Source organism: Anastrepha ludens, chromosome 4 (assembly GCF_028408465.1).
Source record: "Anastrepha ludens isolate Willacy chromosome 4, idAnaLude1.1, whole genome shotgun sequence".
NCBI lineage: Eukaryota > Metazoa > Arthropoda > Insecta > Diptera > Tephritidae > Anastrepha > Anastrepha ludens.
In genome coordinates this window covers 46,970,079-46,994,101 of record NC_071500.1, presented here as the reverse complement: position 1 = coordinate 46,994,101, position 24,023 = coordinate 46,970,079, and the positions used below count along the sequence as shown (strand labels likewise).

General features: G+C 36.7%; 1 protein-coding gene across 4 annotated transcripts in view; it reads left to right on the top strand.

The window, feature by feature from the left end:
• The window catches only part of LOC128862182 (sodium- and chloride-dependent GABA transporter 1), a 166,293-nt gene that overhangs the window by 69,918 nt on the left and 72,352 nt on the right, over positions 1 to 24,023 (top strand). For all 4 annotated transcript variants that reach the window (XM_054100655.1, XM_054100657.1, XM_054100656.1 and 1 more), the window contains one exon: positions 20,862 to 21,802. In XM_054100655.1, the coding sequence (XP_053956630.1) occupies positions 20,999 to 21,802 (804 nt within the window). In that variant the 5' untranslated portion in view covers positions 20,862 to 20,998. The remainder of the gene's footprint in view (positions 1 to 20,861; positions 21,803 to 24,023) is intronic.

Below are 24,023 nucleotides of genomic sequence, written 5' to 3'. Positions count from 1 at the left end.
TGTAAAATGGAAACGAAGAAAGCTTTTTTATATTGGTTTTGAGTATTTTATTTTTTGATCCATTGTTACAAAATACATTTTTTTTTGGTCATATGAAGTTCATTCAAAAAGTTGTCAGCCTTCAAAAAATGGTCTTCTGCCGCTGGCGACACGACTAAAATCAAACTTGTTCAGTATGAGCGTCGTTATCATGTGAGCTGCGATCTTAAAATAAAAATGAAAAAATGGCGAACGTTTAAAGATGAAAACCCGTTTTTTGACCCCTTTTGTTTGACTTTAAAGGTCCGAAAAAAATACTAAAAATGTTTTTTTCGAATGACCGTAGTTTACACGATAACGACATGAATTCTACGTCATTTAAATTTTATTTTATCGAAATCGGTTACGTTACATTGTCCATGTGAAGACCCTTTTCTGGAAGCTCATAACTTTTTGAACGAACCTCGTATGGCCAAAAATAAAATTTTATTTTTTAATAATGAATCAAAAAATAAAATACTCAAAGCAAAAATAAAAAGTCGTTTTTCGTTTACGTCCCAGACACGCCCAGAAGATGAGCGCTTAGACATTCTGTAGAAGCTAACTGGTTGAGGAAGATACCTATGATTTTGCACCTTCTGTGCCACTGTCCTGTTCTATCCCGACTTAGACTCATCATTTTAGGTAGATAATTTCTGAATAAGCTGGAAGATCTCAAGGATCTTCTAAAGCTTCCTTCTGCCTTTATGACTGTGAGTTTCTAAATTGTAAGTATCGGGTGTTGTATGGGTGTTGTATGTCGGTTGCCATATTTAAAAAAAAAATAAGCAAAATGCCATGAAACTATCTAGCAGATTATGATAAAAAATGCACTCCAACAATATTTCTGTCTTATATTAACATTTAAGTTTTAAAAAACACACCCGATAAATGGAATGACTCACATACAAATGCAAATAAAAAAATAAATAAATAATTGCAGCGCACACATCTGTTAGGTGTTTGGCCGAGCTCCTCCTCCTATTTATGGCGTGCGTCTTGATGTTGTTCCACAAATGGAGGGACCTACAGTTTTAAGCAGACTCCGAAGGGCAAATGGTTATTTATGAGGATCTTCTTCTTGGCAGAAATACAATCACTTACTTTATGATAAATAATTTGTTACTAATTTATTTTGCAACCACAAGTTTTGGCAACATATAATCATAAACTATTGCGAAAAGGTGACCAAAAGTTAGAACAGATATTCATTTACTGCTTCAGTGGCTCGGTGTATTAAGAAAGCTTGTAAATTGTCAAATCGGTTGCAACAGCCATTGTTGTTGCTGCTGCTGCTACTGCCGCTGTTGTTGTTGATGCTGCTGTTGTTGCATGTGCAGTGTAGCAGGTTCATTTCAACCCAAGGCAAGTTCACTTTAATAAAGAAAAAACAAAAGTTGCAATTGCTACAGGTGCATTGAGTTTAGATAATTTGTGGCTAGTTTCTTATTCTATATACACACATACATATGTATCTAAATATGTACATACTCGTATATGTATGTACGCATATTGTAGCTCAATTTTACGCTACAAAGGCCGTGGTAACGCTCAAGTAATATTGAAACTTCGAAATTAACAATTCAAATTTGTTGTTAAATTGCATTTTGTATTGTTTTTACTGCTGTTGTCGCTGCTGCCATTGCTACTGTTGCTCTGGCTACTATTTTCTGGTTATTGATGCAATGAACGATCTTGACCCAGTAGCAGTAGCAGTCCAGTTGCAGCCCCACCAGTCTGGCGATAAGCAGCGGCTCTGTTGTGACGGCAAAAAATGCGTGCACATTAAATTGTCGCAAATGCTCACATTAAAATTAGTTCAACTCTGATCCACTGCGGCCGGTTAAAATGTATATGGATACTCATATACAAATGTGCTTATATGTATGTACATACATTCATACATATTTATGTATGTATGTAATTTTTATACACATTTCAGTTGTGAAAATTATGACATTTTCTGTCAGTTATTTGTTCAGTTGTAATCTTCAAGGTGACTTGGAAGCATTTAATATTTTTCTTAACTTTTTTGCACATGCTCGTTTATAGATCTTAATTTTTTATGTGTTTAACTATTAAAGAACTGGTAAAATTAAATTTTAAAAGATGTCAATGTTAATGTACACATTTTTATTGCTTTATCGCACTACGCCTAAGAAAGGTAAATATTTTGTGTGGAAACTCTGTGACATACAAATTACAGTGGACGTCCAGAATTTTTAAGTTCGACAATCTCAATTGTCTACAAAACTTAAGCAATTTTTTATTGCTATGTAACTTCCTGAAACTTAAGACTTTACTTAAGTTTTCTGAACAGTGCTTTTTAATTTTTTTACTTTTATTTTTACCATCGCCTTAGCTAAAGACAACCAAGTACGGGAGTGACACGAAAGATGAAGAGTTCTCAAAAAAGTTGCTTCTGTTCCATATACCGATGCAATCTATGCAGAATATTATTATACAATATGTTAATCAAAAGGAGCGAGCAAAATGCATACGTCTATAAATATAAATCATGGTTTTCCAATACTATTTCCTTGCCTTTGTGGACATTTTCTTCCGTTGAAGACGTTGAGGAGCGACCAGATCGGGGCAAATTTTCTACGACTTCTCGGCCCTCTGCAAAAGCCTTATACCACTCGTAGACCCGTGCTTTTAATCAAGCACACTCGCCATGGGCTTTCTGCAACATTTTCAATGATTTGGCAAATCACGCTTAAACTCTGCGACACTATAGAGGACAGTTGTACCGACATTCCAGCAAGAAAAAAAAAAAAAATGAACGTAGATATGTATAACGCGCGCTTTTTAAATGACCACTTCCCGATATTTTTTGACAAAATGTATATGAACAATTTTCTATGAGCATACACAGGGTAGCTATCTATAATTTTGCAGGTTAAAAGTAAAAGATACAAGAATACTACATATATATTTCAATGATATCCCATGGGTGTTATTCTGGTAAGTAGGTAGGTCTGGTGACTGCTAATTTGGCACATTCAGACCTGTTAAAGGTCCATTGCGAAATCACTGGAACTTTTTCCTTACACAGTGGGATCTTTTTTAAACCTTCCTGCGGCTTTTATAAACGAGCTTAGCTTCGTTAGTGTAAGATTCACTATACCTGTATTTGTTAAGAATGCACTACCAAGCGTGTGAAATCTTCTTCTAGCTAGACCTTCACACTCACGCAGGATGTGTCCAACAGTTTCTTGCTATTCTGTATTATAGCAACTTTTACAATAATCGTATTATGGAACTGCCTGCCGTCTAGCATGGTTGAGTACTTTGATTAAGAGGTTAAATAGTACTTCCTCCACAATTTTTTTTAATTAATAAAAATGCACAGTCACGTGTGCCACCAAGTCGGAGTCGGTCGTTAGTGAAGAATATTTGCCAACAATTGCAAATTGTATGTTAACTAAAATACACATTGTTTCACACTAAATCGATGTAAAAAAGCTGAAATGGTGAACAAAACTATTTTGTGGTATACATCTGTATATCTATGAAACTTCTTTATCAAATACTTAAATGTAATACAAGAAATAATACATTATTATTGTACATAATACGTATGATATGACGACACTAATGTGAATTTGTCATATCTGGCATCGCCATCGTAAAGCTTGACATTTTTATTGGTAATCGTACTCAATACTTTTTGTCATACAAGAGCTATTTACAAGTACTTGAAACATAAATATGGGCAAAAAATGGAATTAAATTGGCTCGTGAAGATTTTAATGTGATGAAATTCTATGAGGAGGAATAAAAGCTTATTATGTTTTACTAAGCTGTTGATTGTCTATACTATTTGTGGTGGATGTGTGAAGACTAATGATGGTTGCTAGTTGTAGTGTAATATTATAAAAATATATTTTGTGTTCGAAGGTATTTCCATTCCACTTATTTAAATAAATCGTACCTTGTTTGATTGCAGAGCTTAATATTTTTAAGCTGGTTACATTTCGAAAAATTTCACAAATTAATGTTTTTTCTTAAAATTTTATACAAGTTTTGCTTGTATTTTTATGGGTGAACCGATGCACAGCTGTTAATTATTTCTGAACCTTACATAACCTTTTCAACACTTTCCAACTGACTTTAGTTTACTCGTGTGACACTTTCGCATGAAAATAGCTATTACAAAAAGAAAAGATAAATAAATAAACTTTGTGTGGACATATGCATGCACGCACAAGTTCATATGTATGTGTGCTGAAGCATGATTACATATGTACATTTGTATGTGCGCATGAGGAGCTGATGGGAATGTTGCGTTGTGCATTGCAGCGCATTAATTATCACAGCTTGACATGCGACAGTCGCGCCAACCCGCTTAACCAACTTTGCTAGCTAAAGAAATGCAGTAAAGCCGGTTAGCTGAGCAGATGAGTAGCTAGCTGAGTAATGCCCCAACTTTTTAAATGATTAACCTACGATCTGATGTAACAAGTTTGACTGATTAAATTTGTTTTTAATTACTATGCTTTAAGGCAATTAGCTCTTTGACTTCTTTACCTCTTTTGCATTAAAATTGTAGGCTTTTAATGCGCAAATACAAAAGAAAAAAATCTATATCTGAAATCTGGAAAACTTTTACAACTACTCTCATGCTTTTGGAAGAAATTAAGTTAACTAAAATAGCTGATGTTTTCTTTACATTTGTGGTTGGCTAACAGTAGATGACCACCAGAGCAGTTTGTTGTTTTGTTTTGATTTCGCAGTATTATTGATTATTTCCAAATATCGAGGGTATTAACTCGTTTACAGTAAACTTGATATGTAGAAGGCTAAATTTAAAAAAATGAAGTGTTGTTTATGTTTATTCTAATGCTGTTAACTAATATACGTTTTTTGTTTGTAATTGTAAATGCAGTGCAGCTATTCCTTTTAACATAAAATTGTTTTTTACTTTAGAAAATTTTATTTATCTCTACTTTGAGAGTAAAGAGCTTTGATACAACAATAATATCTATAATATTATTATGAGGGGATTTAATACTGCGGCCTGAGAGATCTTTAATGCTCCCTTCATGGTTTCAGAGTATTTCTTCGAGAACGACTTCCTCAATAAATATTAGTATGTATTTGAGTTTTATTTCCTCCCCAAATACTCCATTGAATTAATAGGACTATGAATAAGTTCGTGCGGTTTTTTTCGAAATTTGAAACTTTATTGACGTAAAATGGTTACAAATTTAATATTCAAAATATTGTCCATCGCTTACTACTACTTTTTCCCATCTTTCTGGTAATTCACGGATTCCCTTTGTGAAAAATTCGGTCGGTTTTGCCGCAATCCACGAATCGATCCATTTTTTGACTTCATCGTAATTACGGAAGTGCTGGTCAGCCAGGCCATGTTGCATCGATCGGAAGAGATAGTAATCGGATGGCGCAAGGTCTGGACTATACGGCGGGTGGGGTAGGACATCCCATTTGAGCGTTTCTAAGTATGTTTTGACCACTTGTGCAACATGTGGCCGAGCATTGTCATGTTGCAAAATAACTTTGTCGTGTCTATCGGCGTATTGCGGCCGTTTTTCTCGCAGTGCTCGGCTCAAACGCATCAATTGTCGTCGGTAGACATCCCCCGTAATCGTTTCATTCGGTTTCAGTAGCTCATAATACACAACACCCAGCTGGTCCCACCAGATACACAGCATAACCTTCAGGCCATGAATATTCTGCGCCGACGTCGATGTTGAAGCATGGCCAGGGTATCCATACGTTGCCCGACGTTTTGGATTGTCGTAATGGACCCACTTTTCATCGCCAGTCACAATTCGATGCAAAAAACCCTTTCTTTTGTGCCGTTGAAGCAGTTGTTCGCATGCCATAAAACGGCGTTCAACGTCTCTTGGCTTCAATTCATACGGCACCCAATGGCCTACCTTTCGGATCATTCCCATGGCTTTTAAACGTTTGGAAATGGTTGATTGATCAACTCCCAAAGTTTTTGCAACCTCTTCTTGCGTTTGAGCCGGATCTTGATCGAGCAATTCCTCCAATTCGGTATCCATGAACTTTGGCGGCGCACCCTCGCGTTCTTCGTCTTCCAAGCCAAAATCACCACTTTTAAAGCGTGCAAACCACTTCTGGCACGTTCGCTCAGATAGAGCATGCTCACCATAAACTTCCACCAAGATACGATGACTTTCGGCTGCTTTTTTCTTCATATTAAAATAATGAAGAAGAATTCCCCGCAAAAACACATTATTTGGCACGAAATTCGACATTTTCAAGTGTGGTAAAAATATTGTTGTTTACGCTTCAAATAAAAAACTTATACTGACGTTTGTGCCTTACGACAGTAGCTCTCCAATGAATGTTTGGAAATGTGGATCGATGGAATAATAATCAAGTTACGCCATCTGTTGTAAAACCGCACGAACTTATGCATAGTCCTATTATTTCATTGAATGCTGCTTTAAATATATTAGTATTTTAACGTAAATCGTTTTTAGGACTTGGTGGAAAAAGGCTATAAAATCTGGAAATTATAAATGTTTTTCGTTTCTTGATCAAAAACGTTTCTTGATCAAAAAAATACTAATTTCTGAAAAGTCATGTATTAGTCCTTTTTGGCGAATAACCTCTACCCGATATCCAAAACTTGTCATTAGCAGAGATGAACATTGCACACAAGAAGTACTGACCACACAAGAAGTAGTAAACTTTTCCTCATAACTAACGCTTTTAGAGAAATCATTCTGGTGAGCTCCGAATCTGGTGAGCAACCACTTAATGGTAAAGAGGTAGAGCAAAAGCAGTAATGTTGAAAAAATTTCAATAGATTGGTTCTGTTTAGGATTGAAAGGCCAAAAACAGGGTTGAGGATTTTGCTGGTGTGACGCAAAGTGTTGCTGGACAAACTACAACGTGGATATCTCGACGTTCTCTAAAAATAGTGAAACGTAAAAGAATCTAAATTTTTACATATTTAATTTTAAAACTACATCTAGGTGCAACTTTTGAAAGTCCCTTTATATATATGTATTATCAAATCCTTAGATTTCTCACAATATGTGTACGAAAGCATCCACCAGCGGGAGCGTCGGGTGGAAGGTTCCAAATATTGCTCCAATATAAATTTTGAATTATACAGACTCCAGAGAAAGTAAAGCAATTTTCAAAGATTGTTCAAGAATGTAAGAAGAAGCTTAATTATGTTGTAAGGTAGAATAAGCTCGTACTTATATAGATTCTGGGGCACTGCGATGAATTGGCCAACTGTGGATCAGCGGTTACCCCATAGGGTCCAGAGCCAATAATCGGAATTAGTTCTACAGGAATGAAGAAGTAGATCAGCGATTATGTATAGAATTTACATAAAGAGCGATGGTCCGGTCTAGTATGCTGCAGAACTACAAAGTGTTTTGCGACAGGCACAAACAAAAAACTGTTGAACTTTCTTCTAAAACTTGCAAGAAAAGACGTTCGGCTGATAGTCGGTATCAGTACAGGACACAAACCATGGGCCCAGCATATAACCAGCATCGGGATCTGTGAGGACGTGGACAAGCAAGACAGGCAGCTTAGAAGAGGCGGATAGCACTAAGTATTTTCTCTGTGAGTGTCCTGGTTTTGCTAGAACAAGGCTACGAATTTTGGGTTCTAATGTCTTAAGAATGTGTAATATTCGTTCTCTCAAACTGGACCTCTATCGCTCTATTCTATCCTATCTGTTTATTCTCTCCCTTCCTCCTTGGCTATACACCCTTTCACTTTCTAGAGCTTTAAATACAATGGACTTTTTAGCCTGGGTGTTTTAGGAGTTACTCTGTGCTTCTTGGATCGAGTTTTCAAATTTCAATTTCAACTTCCTTTTAATTAAAAATCGCTTTTTTTAATTTGGGGGGCATACAATTGAGTTTATAACTACTATGCTCTAGGGATTTTTTTTCGTAGAATTATAATACGTGCAGAATCCGAATCTGCTAGGAATGTTATTAAAAAAAAATTAGATCGCTGTAATGCACAGATTTAGATATGTATATATGTAGTTTTTGTTTTGCATTAAATTTTTATGAGAAAAAACATGAAATAATTTAATTTAATGTTGACGAATGTAAAATGAAATCCGCTACCAGCCTACAAAATTGGCGAATCAAATATCACTAGTTTGAACTACTTAACGAGAAATTCAATGTTTCATGTTGAAACATCAGTTGTGTAGCGGTAAATTTAAAGAATGGCAAACAAAATAAGGGAGTGAACTAAGGAAATGAAAAAAACTCTTTTAATTCCGTGAAAATAGAGTCGACGAGCATATGAGAGCAAAATACATAAAATGTGACTGTGATCACATATCAATAGACACAATAGGCCACTTTATAGGCCACACTGCACGTACAATATGTACAAATGTACATTCAAGTATACAATAGAGTCGGAGCGCTTTATAAATGCTTTGTATTTAATGTTTTACTAACCCACTTTCAATTTTCGCCAATTTACTTTTTGTATATCTTAGTTTAGTTTTCAGTCTTCTATTTGTTATGCACAGTCAAACAATTATTTTTAATACCATGCAGTGTGCAAGGAAACACAACCCATTGAACGTACATTCATACATGCACACATTCATTCATATAAACAAATAAATTCATCCATGTAAATATATCTATTCATATGCACATTTATATGTGCATAAATAATTAACAAGAAATTGTGGCAATTGTTAACGTAGGAAATTGAACCGTGCATCATTTTATTATATGCGTAAAGGTCACTGGCTAAAAAACTTAATAAACAGTAATTATCGCATTTCGATTGCGAATTACTAACCAAAAAGTGGAAATAGTCGAAATTAATAATTCTACGAAACCTTCTAAAGCCATGTTTTTCGGATGAAGCGAGAAGAACGCGCATTTTAAGCTAAAATACCTATGAAAGTGTAGACAATTCAATGAAAGTAAAAGTATTGTTTGTTTGTTATTATATATGCAAATTTGGCGCATGCAAATTTTTCATTATAAAACTCAAATACCTTTAAACTATTACAATCTCTTCTTCATACCAGAGAGTTCGCAATTGGCGCGAGCTACAAGCCAAAAAACTTAATTCTGAAATCCGGCGTGATATTTCTGATTGGATAAAATAGAGGGTACAGAAGAGCTTAAGAGGAATACTCGGCTCTAGTATTGAAGAGTCTAAGGTTTGTGTGAGCCATGAATTTAAATATTTCGACCACATATATATTTTTCAAGTTGTAAACCAGCCGGAGTCGAAGAGGTTTGTGCATGGTTACCAATCGGCAATGTCCGCGTACGAAACCCGCTGTGGGCACGAAACACTAAATTATAGAAAAGTTGATTTCTAATACCGGTCGTCCCTTGGAAGGCAATGGCAAATCTACGAGTGTATTTCAGTCGTGAAAAAGCTTCTTGCAAAAAAAAAAAATAAAAAGCTGCTGTTCGGAGGTAATACATACTTGTGGGCTTATTTATCCGAACAACTAACGAAGTATTTATGCACCATTTCGTCAACCGAAGGAATATATAGGAGTTGGGAATCTCCACTTTCTTTTTCGAATTGCTAGTATACTTCGCTAATTTAAAGACTATCGAACGACTACTTTCAGTGAGGCAAATCGTGTGTTGGTGTGTCCTAAGGTATCGAAGTATTCCTTTACTGGAATAATTTTTAGTATGGAAATCAGATAATTGTGACATTCTATTACTAACACGCAGGGGCTTGCTAATACTTCGCCGCTATCGCAAGGATTCCAATTGCATGTAAATTTGTGTGTCCTATTTTAACTAAAAGGAATAAAAAATCCAAATATTATTTTAAAATAAAAAGCTTTAAATAACTTTACTTAACATCAAACCGCCAACTGATCTTTATGAACTCAATTATTTTCTTCGCTATTACTTTAAGTTTGTAACAAATCAGCTCCAGCTCCGCCGTGAAAATTTTGAGGGCCAAAGGATAATGATCAATATCTTGGTACAAAAGCATGAACATATTCATAAGGTAGTCTTCAAAACTATTTTTGAAACGATCAGAACTAACACTACTTTGATCCATTGAAGACTTCTAATCATGCTATTCGTTAAAACTCTATCTCTTCTCAATTAATGGACATTTTAGTAGTGCACCGGACATGGTATGGACATTTTATTATGGTGGTTCGCGTACCAAATACTGAGAAGCTTTGATGTAGGAGATAAGAATTACAGTTGGAATTTTCAGCTTAAATCTTCTACAGCCCGTAGAGATCGGTCTACCTAGGTAAAATGTAATCAAAACATATATATAGGTTGTGCCTTCGCTCGAAACTGTAGTAGACATTTGAACTACATATATTAAATTTCATATAAAATACCACATATTATTTTTTCAATTAATAAAAGTAATTATAACTCACACGCCCTAATGCGTAATCCCTTATTCGCCCAAATATTTAGTTGGCGTTCATTGGATTTTCGGTATAGCTATGAACTATTACTCACCACCATTAAGATCCAGTCTTTGTCAGAGCATAGCTTCCGTAGCTACGTTCCTCCATTTACCTTCTTCCATTTGTTATTTGTTAGTGTGGCTATTGGCTAACAAGGAGACTGATGTTGTAAAACATTTTATTTTGATCTCATACATATTTACCGATCATCACCTTCAATGCACACCCTATTTCAATTCCCACAACGCTTCTAATGCTAGAAAGAGTGATAAAAGTCTTCATCTGTCTTCAGGTCATGTGTCGTGCTCTTTCTCACATCTTCAATGGACTCAAATCTTATTCTTTTCAGATTTCAAACAACTGACGTTTCCTGGCGTCTGATGCATATATACATCATCTATAGTAGTGTAAGTTTCACTCTTTAGTAGCCACACCTCGGATTTTTGTTTGCTTGTTGGTTTAACTCTACAGCTTTGAAATATTTTTCATTACATGCAGTGCGTTTGATAATTAGTTACATATATAGCACAGGAGGAGGAGCTCGGCCTAACACCCGATAAGCGTGTAAGCGCCAATTATAGGTATATATACATATATAGCACAGAATGAGTTATATAGAGTTTTAACAATTTCAAACATTGTGAAAGTTAGAGAAAAACTCAACAAATTTTCATAAAAATTTCAAACTTTTTAATTCTAGAAAAATTAAGAAAATTAGAAAAAGAAACATAGAAAGTTACACAAATTTCTATACAAATTTCGAGTATGCAGGGTATGCAGGCTTACTAAATTTTGGAATAATAAAGTGGTGGGTGTTTAGGTTAGGTTAGGCTACAGATTCAGGTCAGGATCACATCCATTGTGATAACGCATTGGGAACTTCTCCTGATTTTCAAAACAAAAAAAAACAATGAAGATCCCTGATTTCCCCAGTACTCAGATCTTCAAATTCATTGATGAGTTGTCTACCTAGAATGGTGAATCTATATGTGGATTCTTCGTTTAGACAAATTCTACAGAAGTTATATGTCTTAATGTTATACGTCCGCTTAAAGGAGTTATGGAAATGCATACGTGTGCTAAAGCTAGGCTCTCTTTGTCTTAGCAAGAATGCTGTATGTTTAGCTAACATGTTTGTAGAAGTCCTTTTCTATATTTCATCGGTCCTATATACATATATCATCGGTTCTCCGATTCTCCCCGTTGTCACATTGTTGTCTGGAACCCAGGTTACATTTAGATGAAATGACTAGCCATCTCTTTAAGAGAGTTTCGAGTTAAAGGGTGCTAAAGATCGACCATAAAACAGTTTTAAACCATTTGCGTAAACATCTTACTCAAAAACAATGGATCTCTTTCGCCACAAACGAATATAACTTTTGTAGGAGAGCTGACCATATTTTCATAAAAAATGAATACCATTAAACAAGAAACAAAAAAATTGTGAAAACTTGTCAATAAGTCTCTGTGCTGTAGTTATTTAAACGCACTGTACTTTGAAGACGGTCACGAAATTTTTACTGCTGGGTTCATATGTATGTAAATTGTCAGTAGTTTCTTTTGCCGGCTTTTCTCAGTTGTGAAATGTGCTTACATATGTATTTTGTGGTTTAGTTTTTGTTGTTTCAAATTAAGGTCCAACTTGACACTGGCCCTGACAGTCGCACAGGTAATTTCAGTTATGCATGGCTGCAGTCGGCGGGTATTGTGTGTTGTAGTAGAACTCTTACTAAAATTTGTTCGTTCAATTTGAGTGAACAGAACACAAGTCAGAACCAACAAAGTCCAACCATATACATGTATATATGTATAAGTATGCATATACTTATATGTATACATATAAATTCGTTCACAGTATACCTAATAGGTAATACGAATTCTATGCTTTTTGCGGTTTGGCGTGTAAATAGCCGTGGACTTCCACACTAAAGGGAAGAGTAGAGAAAAACTGGATGTTTCTAACCTATTTATAACTTGTTGCAAATGCATTCATGTTAGCATGTATGTATGTATGCATATAGATAGAAGTAAAGAGTTTCGCAGTTGGCTTATCACGTAGAAGCGCAGTTTTATGTTCCAGTTGTTGCTCCTCTTTTTTTATTGTTTGCTTTCAGTGGTTACTTATTAACGCTTAAGTAATTCATTTCATTCAAGACTGGGCGGCACTCAAGTGCACGAGTATTTCGTTATTTTAAAATTAAATTAAGTTCCACTTGGTTGATTGGTGTAATGGATCCCGATAGATTTTCTCACTACTTTTATGATTTTGAGAACTGTGTTTGTAGATATGTAAATGTTAACTTGCTTATGTAAATATATATGTATGTACGTATGCGTGAAGTACTGCTTCAACCTCATTACTTTGCTCAATTGTTTGTGCTTTTTGCTTCGAGAATTTAGCTCATTAAAATAACGCGTGGAATGACTGATGATTAAAAAATGAGTGGAAGGTGCATTCACCCCCTCACTTAAAAATTTCGTTTCCAAAAATCTTTTGTATTTTTCTCAATTGCAGCACAATCTGATACAATTTTTATTTTTTGATTCGCAGAACTCTTGAATTTCGGAGAACTAAAAGGTGTTTTATTTCCCATCTTTAGGAAGTTAATTTTATTGCAGCTATTTGGCATGGCTAGACGGCGATCTGGTGACTGACGTACAGAGCAATCTTAAATTATGGAGGGAACACTTCTCGAACCTGTTAAACGGTGACAGCTGCGCATGTCATAGAGAATGTGAAGATCCCGATACCCCAATCGTTGACGACGGAATTGTCGTTCCGTTACCCGACCATGACGAGGTGAGAATAGCAATATCACGGCTAAAGAACAACAAAGCCGCGGGCGCCGACGGACTGCCGGCTGAGCTATTCAAACATGGCGGCGAGGAGCTGGTAAGGTGCATGCATCAGCTCCTATGCAGAATATGGTCGGATGAAAGCATGCCTGCCGATTGGAATTTAAGTGTGCTCTGCCCAATCCATAAGAAGGGCGATCCTGCAATTTGTGCCAATTACCGCGGGATTAGTCTTCTAAATATCGCCTATAAGGTTCTAGCGAGCGTATTGTGTGAAAGGCTGAAGCCCACCGTCAACCAACTGATTGGACCTTATCAGTGTGGCTTCAGACCTGGAAAGTCTACCATCGACCAAATATTCTCAATACGCCAAATCTTGGAAAAGACCCATGAAAGGAGAATCGACACACACCATCTTTTCGTCGACTTCAAAGCTGCATTCGACAGTACGGAAAGGAGTTACCTGTATGCCGCGATGTCTGAATTCGGTATCCCCGCAAAACTAATACGGCTATGTAAGATGACGTTGCTCAACACCAGCAGCGCCGTCAGAATTGGGAAGGACCTCTCCGAGCCGTTTGATACCAAACGAGGTTTCAGACAGGGTGACTCGCTGTCGTGTGACTTCTTTAACCTGATGTTGGAGAGCATCGTACGAGCCGCAGAACTTAATCGCTCAGGCACAATATTTTATAAGAGCGTACAATTGCTGGCGTATGCCGATGATATTGACATCATCGGGCTTAACAACCGCGCTGTTAGTTCTGCCTTCTCCAAACTGGATAAAGAGGCAAAGCGAATGGGTTTGGTGGTGAACGAGGACAAAACGAAGTACCTCCTGTCTTCAAACAAACAGTCGGCGCACTCGCGTATCGGCACCCACGTCACTGTTGACAGTTATAATTTTGAGGTCGTAAAAGACTTCGTGTATTTAGGAACCAGCATTAACACCGATAACAATGTCAGCCTTGAAATCCAACGTAGAATCTCGCTTGCCAACAAGTGCTACTTTGGACTAAGTAGGCAATTGAGCAGTAAAGTCCTCTCTCGACGAACAAAATTAACACTCTACAAGACTCTCATCATGCCCGTCCTAACGTATGGCGCAGAAGCTTGGACGATGACAACATCCGATGAAGCGACGCTTGGAGTGTTCGAGAGAAAGATTCTGCGTAAGATTTTTGGACCTTTGCACGTTGGCAACGGCGAATATCGCAGACGATGGAACGATGAGCTGTATGAGCTTTACGACGACATAGGCATAGCGCAGCGAATAAAGATCCAGCGGCTTCGTTGGCTGGGTCATGTCGTCCGAATGGATACAAACGCTCCGGCTTTGAAAGTATTCGATGCGGTACCAGCTGGTGGTAGCAGAGGAAGAGGAAGGCCTCCTCTGCGTTGGAAAGATCAGGTGGAGAAGGACTTGGCTTCACTTGGTGTGTCCAATTGGCGCCGGTTAGCACGAGAAAGAAACGACTGGCGCGCTTTGTTAATCTCGGCCAAAATCGCGTAAGCGGTTATCGCGCCAATTAAGAAGAAGAAGAAGATTTGGCATGGCTATGAACTGCGTGGTGTTTACAGATACTTCTATAAAGTGAGCACTAGTGTGAGAAGAATTCTACTCGAAGTCTCGGTTGAATTTGCGTTTGAGAAGAAATTAGCCTAGAAGTTATATTAGAATGCAAATGATCAATTGCTTCGTTGTCGCTTTGGATCAGTTAGAAAATGAAGAACAGTTAAAAAAAACAAAAATTGTTTTCAGAAAAGTCGCATTCTTATCTCGATGGCTATGCGAATTGGAAAAATGGTCACACATATAGGGGCAAAATCCACATGAGCTTGTCCATGATAGGTATGTTTTAAGTACGACTCCATTATGGATCTATTTTTCGTCGAAAATGAAGGCGACAATAATGTTATGGCCAACGAACAGCACTACAGAGACATGCTAACCATTTTTTGGCAGTGCATGGAACAAAGAGTTTTTTCTAATAGCGGTCGCTTCTCGGCAGATAATGAAATACTTTCGAGTGTATTTCTTTTCATAAAAAATCTATCTGCCGCTCGGAGTTGACTTAGTCGACTGTAGGTCCCACGTTCCCACGACAGTCGGTTCCTCGTAACTGGAACAAACCAGATTATTACTGCTGTCACTTCAGCAGCATTTCTCGTACATATGTATATGGGGAATGTTTATGCTGCTACAACAACAACAGTAACAACCGTAGGTCCCTCCGTTTGTGCACATCAAGACGCACGCCACAAATAGGAGGAAAAGCTCGGCCAAACACCTAACCGAAGTGTAAGCGCCAATTATTTATTGATGTTTTGCATAGAACAAGAGAAACTTTAATTTCAAACGATCTTTTGCATACTAAATTCGTAAATCCTGGATAATTTATATAATATATATAATTTACAAAACTTTCAGGCACTTAAACATAATGGCACATAATCGTAGTCGTACATAAGTCAGTTCCACAAGATGGCGCAAAATTAATAATTCAATTTGTTTTTTGAATAATTTTTTTACAAAATAAAAACCGATTTTGAGTAATGGGAATATTTTTTTTTTACTTTTACGCACTTCATTGTTTATCTGCTTGTTTACTGGCGTAGTTTAGTTCACAAAAGTGAAATATGATTAACGTACGACGCCATTTGCAAAAATTATAAATTTTATAGGGCGATTAATTTTTGCGCCACCTTGCATATAATTAAATTTTTTAATAATTATTAATGTTAGATCTAAACAACATTTGGTGATACTACAATTGCTTATGATCAAATTACTCAAATATTACCCATACAATAACGATCTACCCTAATGCACATATGAGGCTCAATTAATATGGAAATCATTTGGTATCATGCCCATCTTGTTAAATATCTGTTTGTATCATATTTGTGTAGCAATAAACGTGTGTTTGCTTTTGATTGTTTCTGTGTTTATTTTTTCGGATGCCGTGACTGCAATCAGTCAATGCCAAATGAGCAAGAAAAATGTTATCATTGAGTTGTCAAATATTGACCGTTATTTTATTTATACCTTTCATATTGCACTTGTTCTTGTTGTTTATGCGTTATAATTAATGGTAAACAATTGCACATTGCCGATAGCATTTTTTATGAAAATTGTACACTAAGTATTGTTCAATTAATGTACCGAGAGCCTTGGAAGTGATTATTTCACATTATTTATCTAATTCTACTAAATATTTGTGTTCGTCCATATCTGCCTTTGAATGCATGATGCATCTTTTTCTAACAATGTGTCTGATGATAAGACTCACAATTTTTCATTAGCACTTAAATATACATTCCAGAGTCTGTTGTGTGTGGGTGGCGTCAATTAGTCAGAATAAACAAATTTACACTTTTCAACGTCTTGTTACAAGCAATTAACTGCCGTTAAATATTTGCTTAAAATCAGTAATCACTTGCATAGAGCAATGTTTGCATTAACAAGGTGACCGGTGGCAGAATTAGGAATCAAAGGATAAATTTAATACAAATTTATGAAATATGAACGTTTATTCCAATAACTAGTACAAAGAAGATAAATGCGGAGTTTTTTGTTTAATTATTTCTTCTAAATTTTGACTATGACCATTATGTCGGTTATACTCTTGGAATCTGCCGTCCGTACTCCGTACCACTCGCTGTTGAATTGATGTCGGGATGTCATTACCCTCGCGAACGATATATTTGCGGTATGCGCCGATAAAATACGCCATCTATAGGAATTGCTTGCCTTTGACGATTGGATCAAATTGAATTGATGTTTTAATGGATTATGTTCTTTAGGTCGCAAAAAAAGGCAAAAGAAGTAAAGATATGTATGTAAATATTTTTTTATTTCGTCTCTCGTACACCCTATCAAAGCCACTGTAGCGCTGTATTGAGCTTGGCCAAAAATGCCTCGCAATTTTCAACAGAAAAGGCAACACAATAAAAATTAATGAATTTCTGTTTAATAAATTACCCTACTGACTCTACATATATATGGTACAATGCAATATTTTCTAAGTGGCAACAAAATTTGCAATTTTAAGTAAGACTCAAAGTTCTATTTGAAAAATGAATTTATTTTTATTGATATGGCGTAGAAAATTGGCACGCTAGATGGCAAAGTCGTTGATGACGAGAGTGATTATAAAGTTAATAACAAATAATAACTTGCTAAAAATTTAAATGTTTGAATTTAATTAAATAAGCGGCATTGTTGTGAGGCTTTACTTCATGGATAAGAAATTGATTTTACCTTAAAGCTCCAAAATAAAATACATAAGTAACCTTCCTATATTATAAATTGTGTTAGAAGATCATAATAAAAACGTACACATACAGGGTGTTTTCTTACCGATCATAACGACTTTAAGGGTACATTATGTGGTTAATTTCATGAAGAAAGAGAACTTAAAGTTGTTTAATATGATGTAGTCTTATTTAGAGGGCAAGCAAAAAAAATGACCGCCATTCCTGGGGCGTTCGAGTTGGATCCCAACTGTGAGGAACCTTTCGTCATGAAATTAGTCACATAATGTAATTTTAAAGTTGTTATAATCGATAACAAAACACTTTGCATAAGACTCTGGTAAATATAATCCCATAGTAAATATCGCTAGTTTATTGCAAGAAAGTCACAATTCAAAAAAACAAAAGTGGTGAGAGAAACGGTTTCAAAGTTGAAATAAAGGATCTAAGTGAAGGCCACAAAAGACCTTAAAGTCGAACTACAAATCTTCCCACCTTTCAAATAAAATTGGAGACACCAGAATGAGGTACTATTAATAGATATCGCAATGAAATTTTTAGCACCTCGAGCACCTTAAAGTAAAAAAAGTTCTTAATTATCGCACCATTACTCGTTACAATGATACTGGTAGCATCGTGAAACGTCATGGAGGTGGTCATCAAAAGACTGCAACGTCACGTGAAATGGTTCAAAAAGTGAAGAAGCGAAATGAGCGAAATGCCCGACGAAGTGCCAATCAAATTGCGAAAAAACTGAAAATATCTGACCGTAACATCCACCGCATACTGAAAAATGATCTCAAAGTCAGGCCTTACAAGATCCAGACGGCGCAAGATCTCACACAAAACCAGCAGCAAGTCAGACTTGAGAGAGCGAAGGAGTTGCTTCGCTTGGCCGAAAGCGGTCAATTTCCGAACATTGTCTTTTCTGACGAGACAATTTTTCTAATTGAGCAATTTGTAAACTCCAAAAGCAATATGGTTTATTTAACCGATCGTTCATACGAGAATTTGAGTCATCGATTGGCCATCAAGAAGCAGCACAGATTATGGATTGGGTTGCTGTAACCGCAGATGGGCACTCTCCAATCGTTTTCATCGCGCCTGGCGTCAAGGTAAATGCGAAATGTTATCGGGAAAGTATGCGGGAGGTTGCTTTGAAGCCATGGTTCTCAAATTCACCAGACGCGAACCCGATGAATTACGCCATTGGGCCATTTCGGAGAGCAAGGTTCGAACTAAAAGATTCACCAGTGACGAGGCGCTGAACAAAGCCATTTTCCGCGAGTGGACCAAAATACCTGCAAGTCAGATTCGGGCAGCTTGCGATTCGTTTCTGGACCATCTCAAGGCCATAGTCAAGGCAAAAGATGGCCATATCGAACAAAAGTAAATTGATTCTTTATTTTGTATTATTTTGAAACATTTTTTACTTTGAATTGCATAAAAGTAATTTTCCAAACAAAATGTATGCCCTTTTTAATTGGTTACACTTCGAGAGCGGCAGGCTAATCACCTACCCTATCGGAAATCAAAATAGATTAACGAAATCCAGATTGAGTTTGTCCATAGAGCCTGGGCTCCCGAGAAGAGTGAACAAGGACAAACAAAAAAACAAAACATTTCGAGTTCCGGACCCCGTACATAAAGTGCGTTGAAAAACTATAGCATCATCGAAATTTCAAACATTTGAATAGCCCATTAAATTTTGGTATAATAAACTGCAAATTTGAAATGTCTCAAAAATCGTTTGATTTTTGATAATTTTTTTTTGGGTAGCAGTTATGTGCATTTTCTCCATATAACAAAAGCTCGAAATTTTTATTGTATCGGGGAAGGAAACACCCTTTGCAATTTTGATGGAAATTTGTTACATTTGTTTCTTTAAATTTGTACAGGGTTTAAAACTTGAATTTGTATGGTTTTTGTAAGAGAAAGAGCTTTAATTGGATAATATGTGAATATGTGGATGTTTTGCATGAAAAATAGAAAAGTAACATGAGCACAAGAGCGTTTGAATGGGGCAGCCCATCTTTATATATAAGTTTATATGGAGACTCGAACTCCCACGGTGGAAAGAATTTTAGAAAAACTTACGGAAAACAAGCAACAAATCGAAAACAAATTATCTGTTTTTTGTTTTTGATTTTAAGGCGATTAAATGCAACAAATGGAACAAATTCCATTATGATTTGTATTTAATTTGTTTTTATTAAAGCAAATCTTTTTTTTGTGTCTTATTATTATTATTTTTTTTTTTTTTGACGATTAAGAGAGTTTTATACAAAATTCCTGGTTGCGCGCCTTATAAGAATGGTAGAGGTTGGAGAAAGTATAAAATGTTTTGTTTTGTGTCTTTTGTAGTGCTGTCATTCATTACACATGTAATACATATGTATGTACATATTTACAAAGTGAAAACGCGCCGCTTATCTTATTTGATAAACTATATTTATTTTACAATCATCATAAATGCTTCTGAAAGCTATTCAATTCAAGCACTGCACCAAATCACCTTCTTCCACTCAGCTTGTGAGGCGAATCTATTATGACACTTTGTTAGCAATTTGTTCATGTATTTGTATGTTAATCATAGGCATGTATGTATACAAAAGGTAAACATACATATGCATGTATGCAAGTTTATTCCACATTTGTATTCTTCTGTGTCGTCAGTGCCTTAAAAAACCTCTGCTGGCATATTAAAAGATAAATAAAAGATAGTGAAGTGATAGTAAAAGTGACCGTGCCATTCCACTTGCTGTCACTGTTGTTGGCATTCGGAGTTCCAAGCACGGCGGAAACAGATAAGCAGCTTCAATGAATGAAGATTCAAGCGCTCTATTTGAAAAAAAAAAAAAAGTTTTGAACAAAAACTTACGAATGTGTGACTCATTTAACAAATTTGTTGTGGTTGTTGTTGTTGTTGTTGTTATTAATGTTAACATAGAGGAAGACGCAAGAGATTAATTATCAGCAACGTATCAGCGCGCTAAGTGGCAGCCACAAACGACGATTGGTAACTAATCAAACAAGCTTTTAGCGATTTGTGCAAAAATCATTGAAAACAGACGATGAGGGAAGAAAATAAACTGGTTTTTGTTTTGCCTGCGAGCGCTAATGCGGCCAAGCAAAGTGGTTTGTGTTGTTGTGAACTAATGTGAAGTTAGAGAAAATATATCATACATATATTGTACATAGAAACGTACATACGTGCATATCTGAGACACAAGTGCTTCCTGCGAATTAAAAGATTCACTTGTTTGTTCTTGGTATCTACTTTTTAAGCAACATAATTTACACACACATCACCTAAATTACTCAAACTTCTCATGATAATCTCCATTTCAATTTTTACTAATTCCAGTTGTTTTGAACTCAAGTCGAAGGAATCTGTTCGGCAGTTATCTCTGTCTATCCATCAGCACGTTGGTCTAGTGCATCCACGGCATTTAGTGCGAGCAAGTGTTAAACATCAAAAGTTCTACTGCCTGCATTAGTGGCATGAAGACGGCGTCATATCGCAGCAGATCTAGTGATGAAGCTCTTGATGAACATTTAAAGCTACAACGCCAACAGGCAATGCCAATGACGATGAATAACATGCACAGACATATCAGCAGCAACACAGTCGTACCACCAACACCACCTCCACCCGCACCCATGCGTTTGCGCACCGATTCGAATGCGACTAGCATTTATGTGATTGGCGCGGATGCGTCGACCGAGCACAATCGGCCTTCGGCCAGCAGTATAGCACAGTCGGATAGTAATCCGGCATCAATGGAACGCAGACAACACAATCGTCTATCCTGGGTAAATATGCATCGAAGTGGCGACGATGATGCGGCGCAACTCGAAAATGGTAGTGGTAGAGGCGCTGTGATTATCACGCCATCACCGCAAACAACGCGTAGTTACATATCGGCAGTATCAACCATCACAGCCACAACGGGCACAGGTGGTGGTGGTGGCGGCACAATAAGAAGTAGGGTTGGTGGATTTACTGGCGGGAGTGGACATATTGGTAATGGTAATGGTACAATTAGCGGGCGTACCACTGCAGCTTCGGGACGCATTAGCACTAGTGGTGCTACTACCATCAGCGGTAGCAACAATACACTAAACGATATAATTTCCGATTATCATAGTCATGAGGCGGCTAGCGGTAGTGAATTTCACTATTCCAATGCAATTGTGGCATCCACACCTCATATGAAAAATCTTTCGAGTAGTGGCAGTTTCAATATGGCTAATGGCAGCACGGTGAAGCTATTGCCGGTGACGGAAGATGATGGTAATCAACAGGTGAGTGAAGTTATTTTTGATTAAAAATTTGGCAACACAAGCACACACTAGTTTTAAGATGAAGTAAGAATAAGGCCAAAATAATGGTCAAAGCCATGATTAAGCGAAAGGTATAATTGGGTAAACGTTTGGGCCCAGTTAGATTAGGGTAAGTTGTAGCTGTTGTTCAGTATCGAATACACCTTGCATGATAACTCATTGTGGTCCTGGATGTGAAACTTGCCACGAACTCTCCTATGATTGCTGATCTGATGGAGGCAATCCCTGAGGAAACGGAAAGGTTATTTTACTTCCTGATGAGACCCAGTGTCAGAAGAGGGCCGTTAAGATGTAGCCAGATACCACTCGCTGGCTCATAACATCCAGAGTATTTATTTATATATTTAGTGAATATAGAAATACAAGGTTTCTCACAGATTATTATTGTACATACATATATAATATATACAAGTTTCCTAACTATGTGATAATGAATTCTCAGAAAATTAGTTAGTGAGTGGTTATAATCATGAAGTCGACTATTCTTTCCCTAAATCCCCATCGACATGCTCTTCAAGACTAGCATTCCGCCAAGAAGAAAGTATCAAACTCAAAGGACATGGGGAAGAGGGCAAATCAATTTTTACACGGATGGATCCAAGCTAGAAAATAAAGCAGGCTATGGAGTTTTTTCAAAAGAATTAGGACTAGAATCATCTGTCTGCCTTCCGGACTACTGTAGAGTCTACCAAGCAGAAGTCTTAACCATAAAGGAGATAGTCGTCACCTTAATATACACGCCGTAACAAAAACTCCGATAAATAACTTCTCGGATAACCACGCCGCCATCAAATCAATGGAGGCAGTTATACTAAGATCAAAGGTTGCTCAGAAATGCCTGGCAGCTCTAAATGATATTAGCACCGTTTTCAAGATCAGTCTTATATGACTACCGGGACAAAAAGAAGTTGAAGGAAATTGCAAGGCCGATAAGCCAGAAAAGGTACTAACCTCCTTTTGCTTGAAAACAGAGGCAATATTGGAATTCTTATGGCAACTTGCAAATAAAGGATAAAAAGAAATATTCTCCAGGAAGCTAATAGGCCATGGAGAGAAGAAAATACTTGTGTTACAAGGTCAGGAGAATTGCTCAACCTCTCAAGAGAGAACATCTCGATGGTCGTGGCATGTATCCCGATCATTGGGACTTACATGATCTAAGGGAGTTGGCTGTTCTAAATAGACTGCTACAAAAACCTAACTTAATCTGAGAACAAAGGCAAGTCAATTGTCACATGTATGATATCCAAAACAAAGTATAATGAAAGTATACATCTTCTGCTTTGTAAGGATTTTAAATTTAGTAATGCACACTTTACATTATATGAAGGAATCGGATCAGTGAAGTTTAAAGATTTGAGTGCAAAACGAATAAATTTCTTTTGAATGCGTTCAAGTGCTCCAAATAAAGACGTCACACATCAGCTTGGATCGTACGAGCGAAGTAAATAGTGACTTCAAAGTGTATAGATCCGTAAAATCGGAAGCAAAACGTAGAGTGAAGGCAAGTGTAGAATACGATTTGACGATGAAAAAAAAAATCAAATGACTAAGAAACTGAAAAGTGGGGTTAAAGATCACTCCCAAATCAATAATTTCATTAAGAATATTTAAACGCGAGCTCTTTATGAAATATTTAAAGGGGAAAGGAGAGGATGTGATGAGGTACCAAGGTAGAGAAAATCGAGACTATCATCGGCGTTACACGCATGGCTAGCTAATCTGGGGATTGGTTGGCTTTGGTTATGTAACTTCCCTCTTAGTTCAGTTAGGTTAGTTTTCCGAGTAAGATTAAAGCATCACTTGCGCCACCGCAAGGAAACCAACATTAAAGAGGTGGGCCTACCTACCTTCAACTGGGCTTGAAATAGTTTTTTAATAATTAATTAGTACTCAACTGAATTAAGTTCAGCTTAACGTTATTTACCTAACTGAACACAATTTAACTTAATTTAATTTAGCTTACTATACAGCAACAAAAACAAAATAAATTTATAGTACGAATGCTCGCAACGGCATGGTGGGTGGTCGATAGCAGTTAAGTGCAATGTTAATCACGTCAGCCTACTCGCTTATGTAAGTTAATACGTAGTATTTATGTGAGTGTGTGCGTTTAAAATTGCCATGCACGCGCGCACCTCTGCGTGAGAATCGTCAAATGTTTTGAGCACGCGCAGTTGAT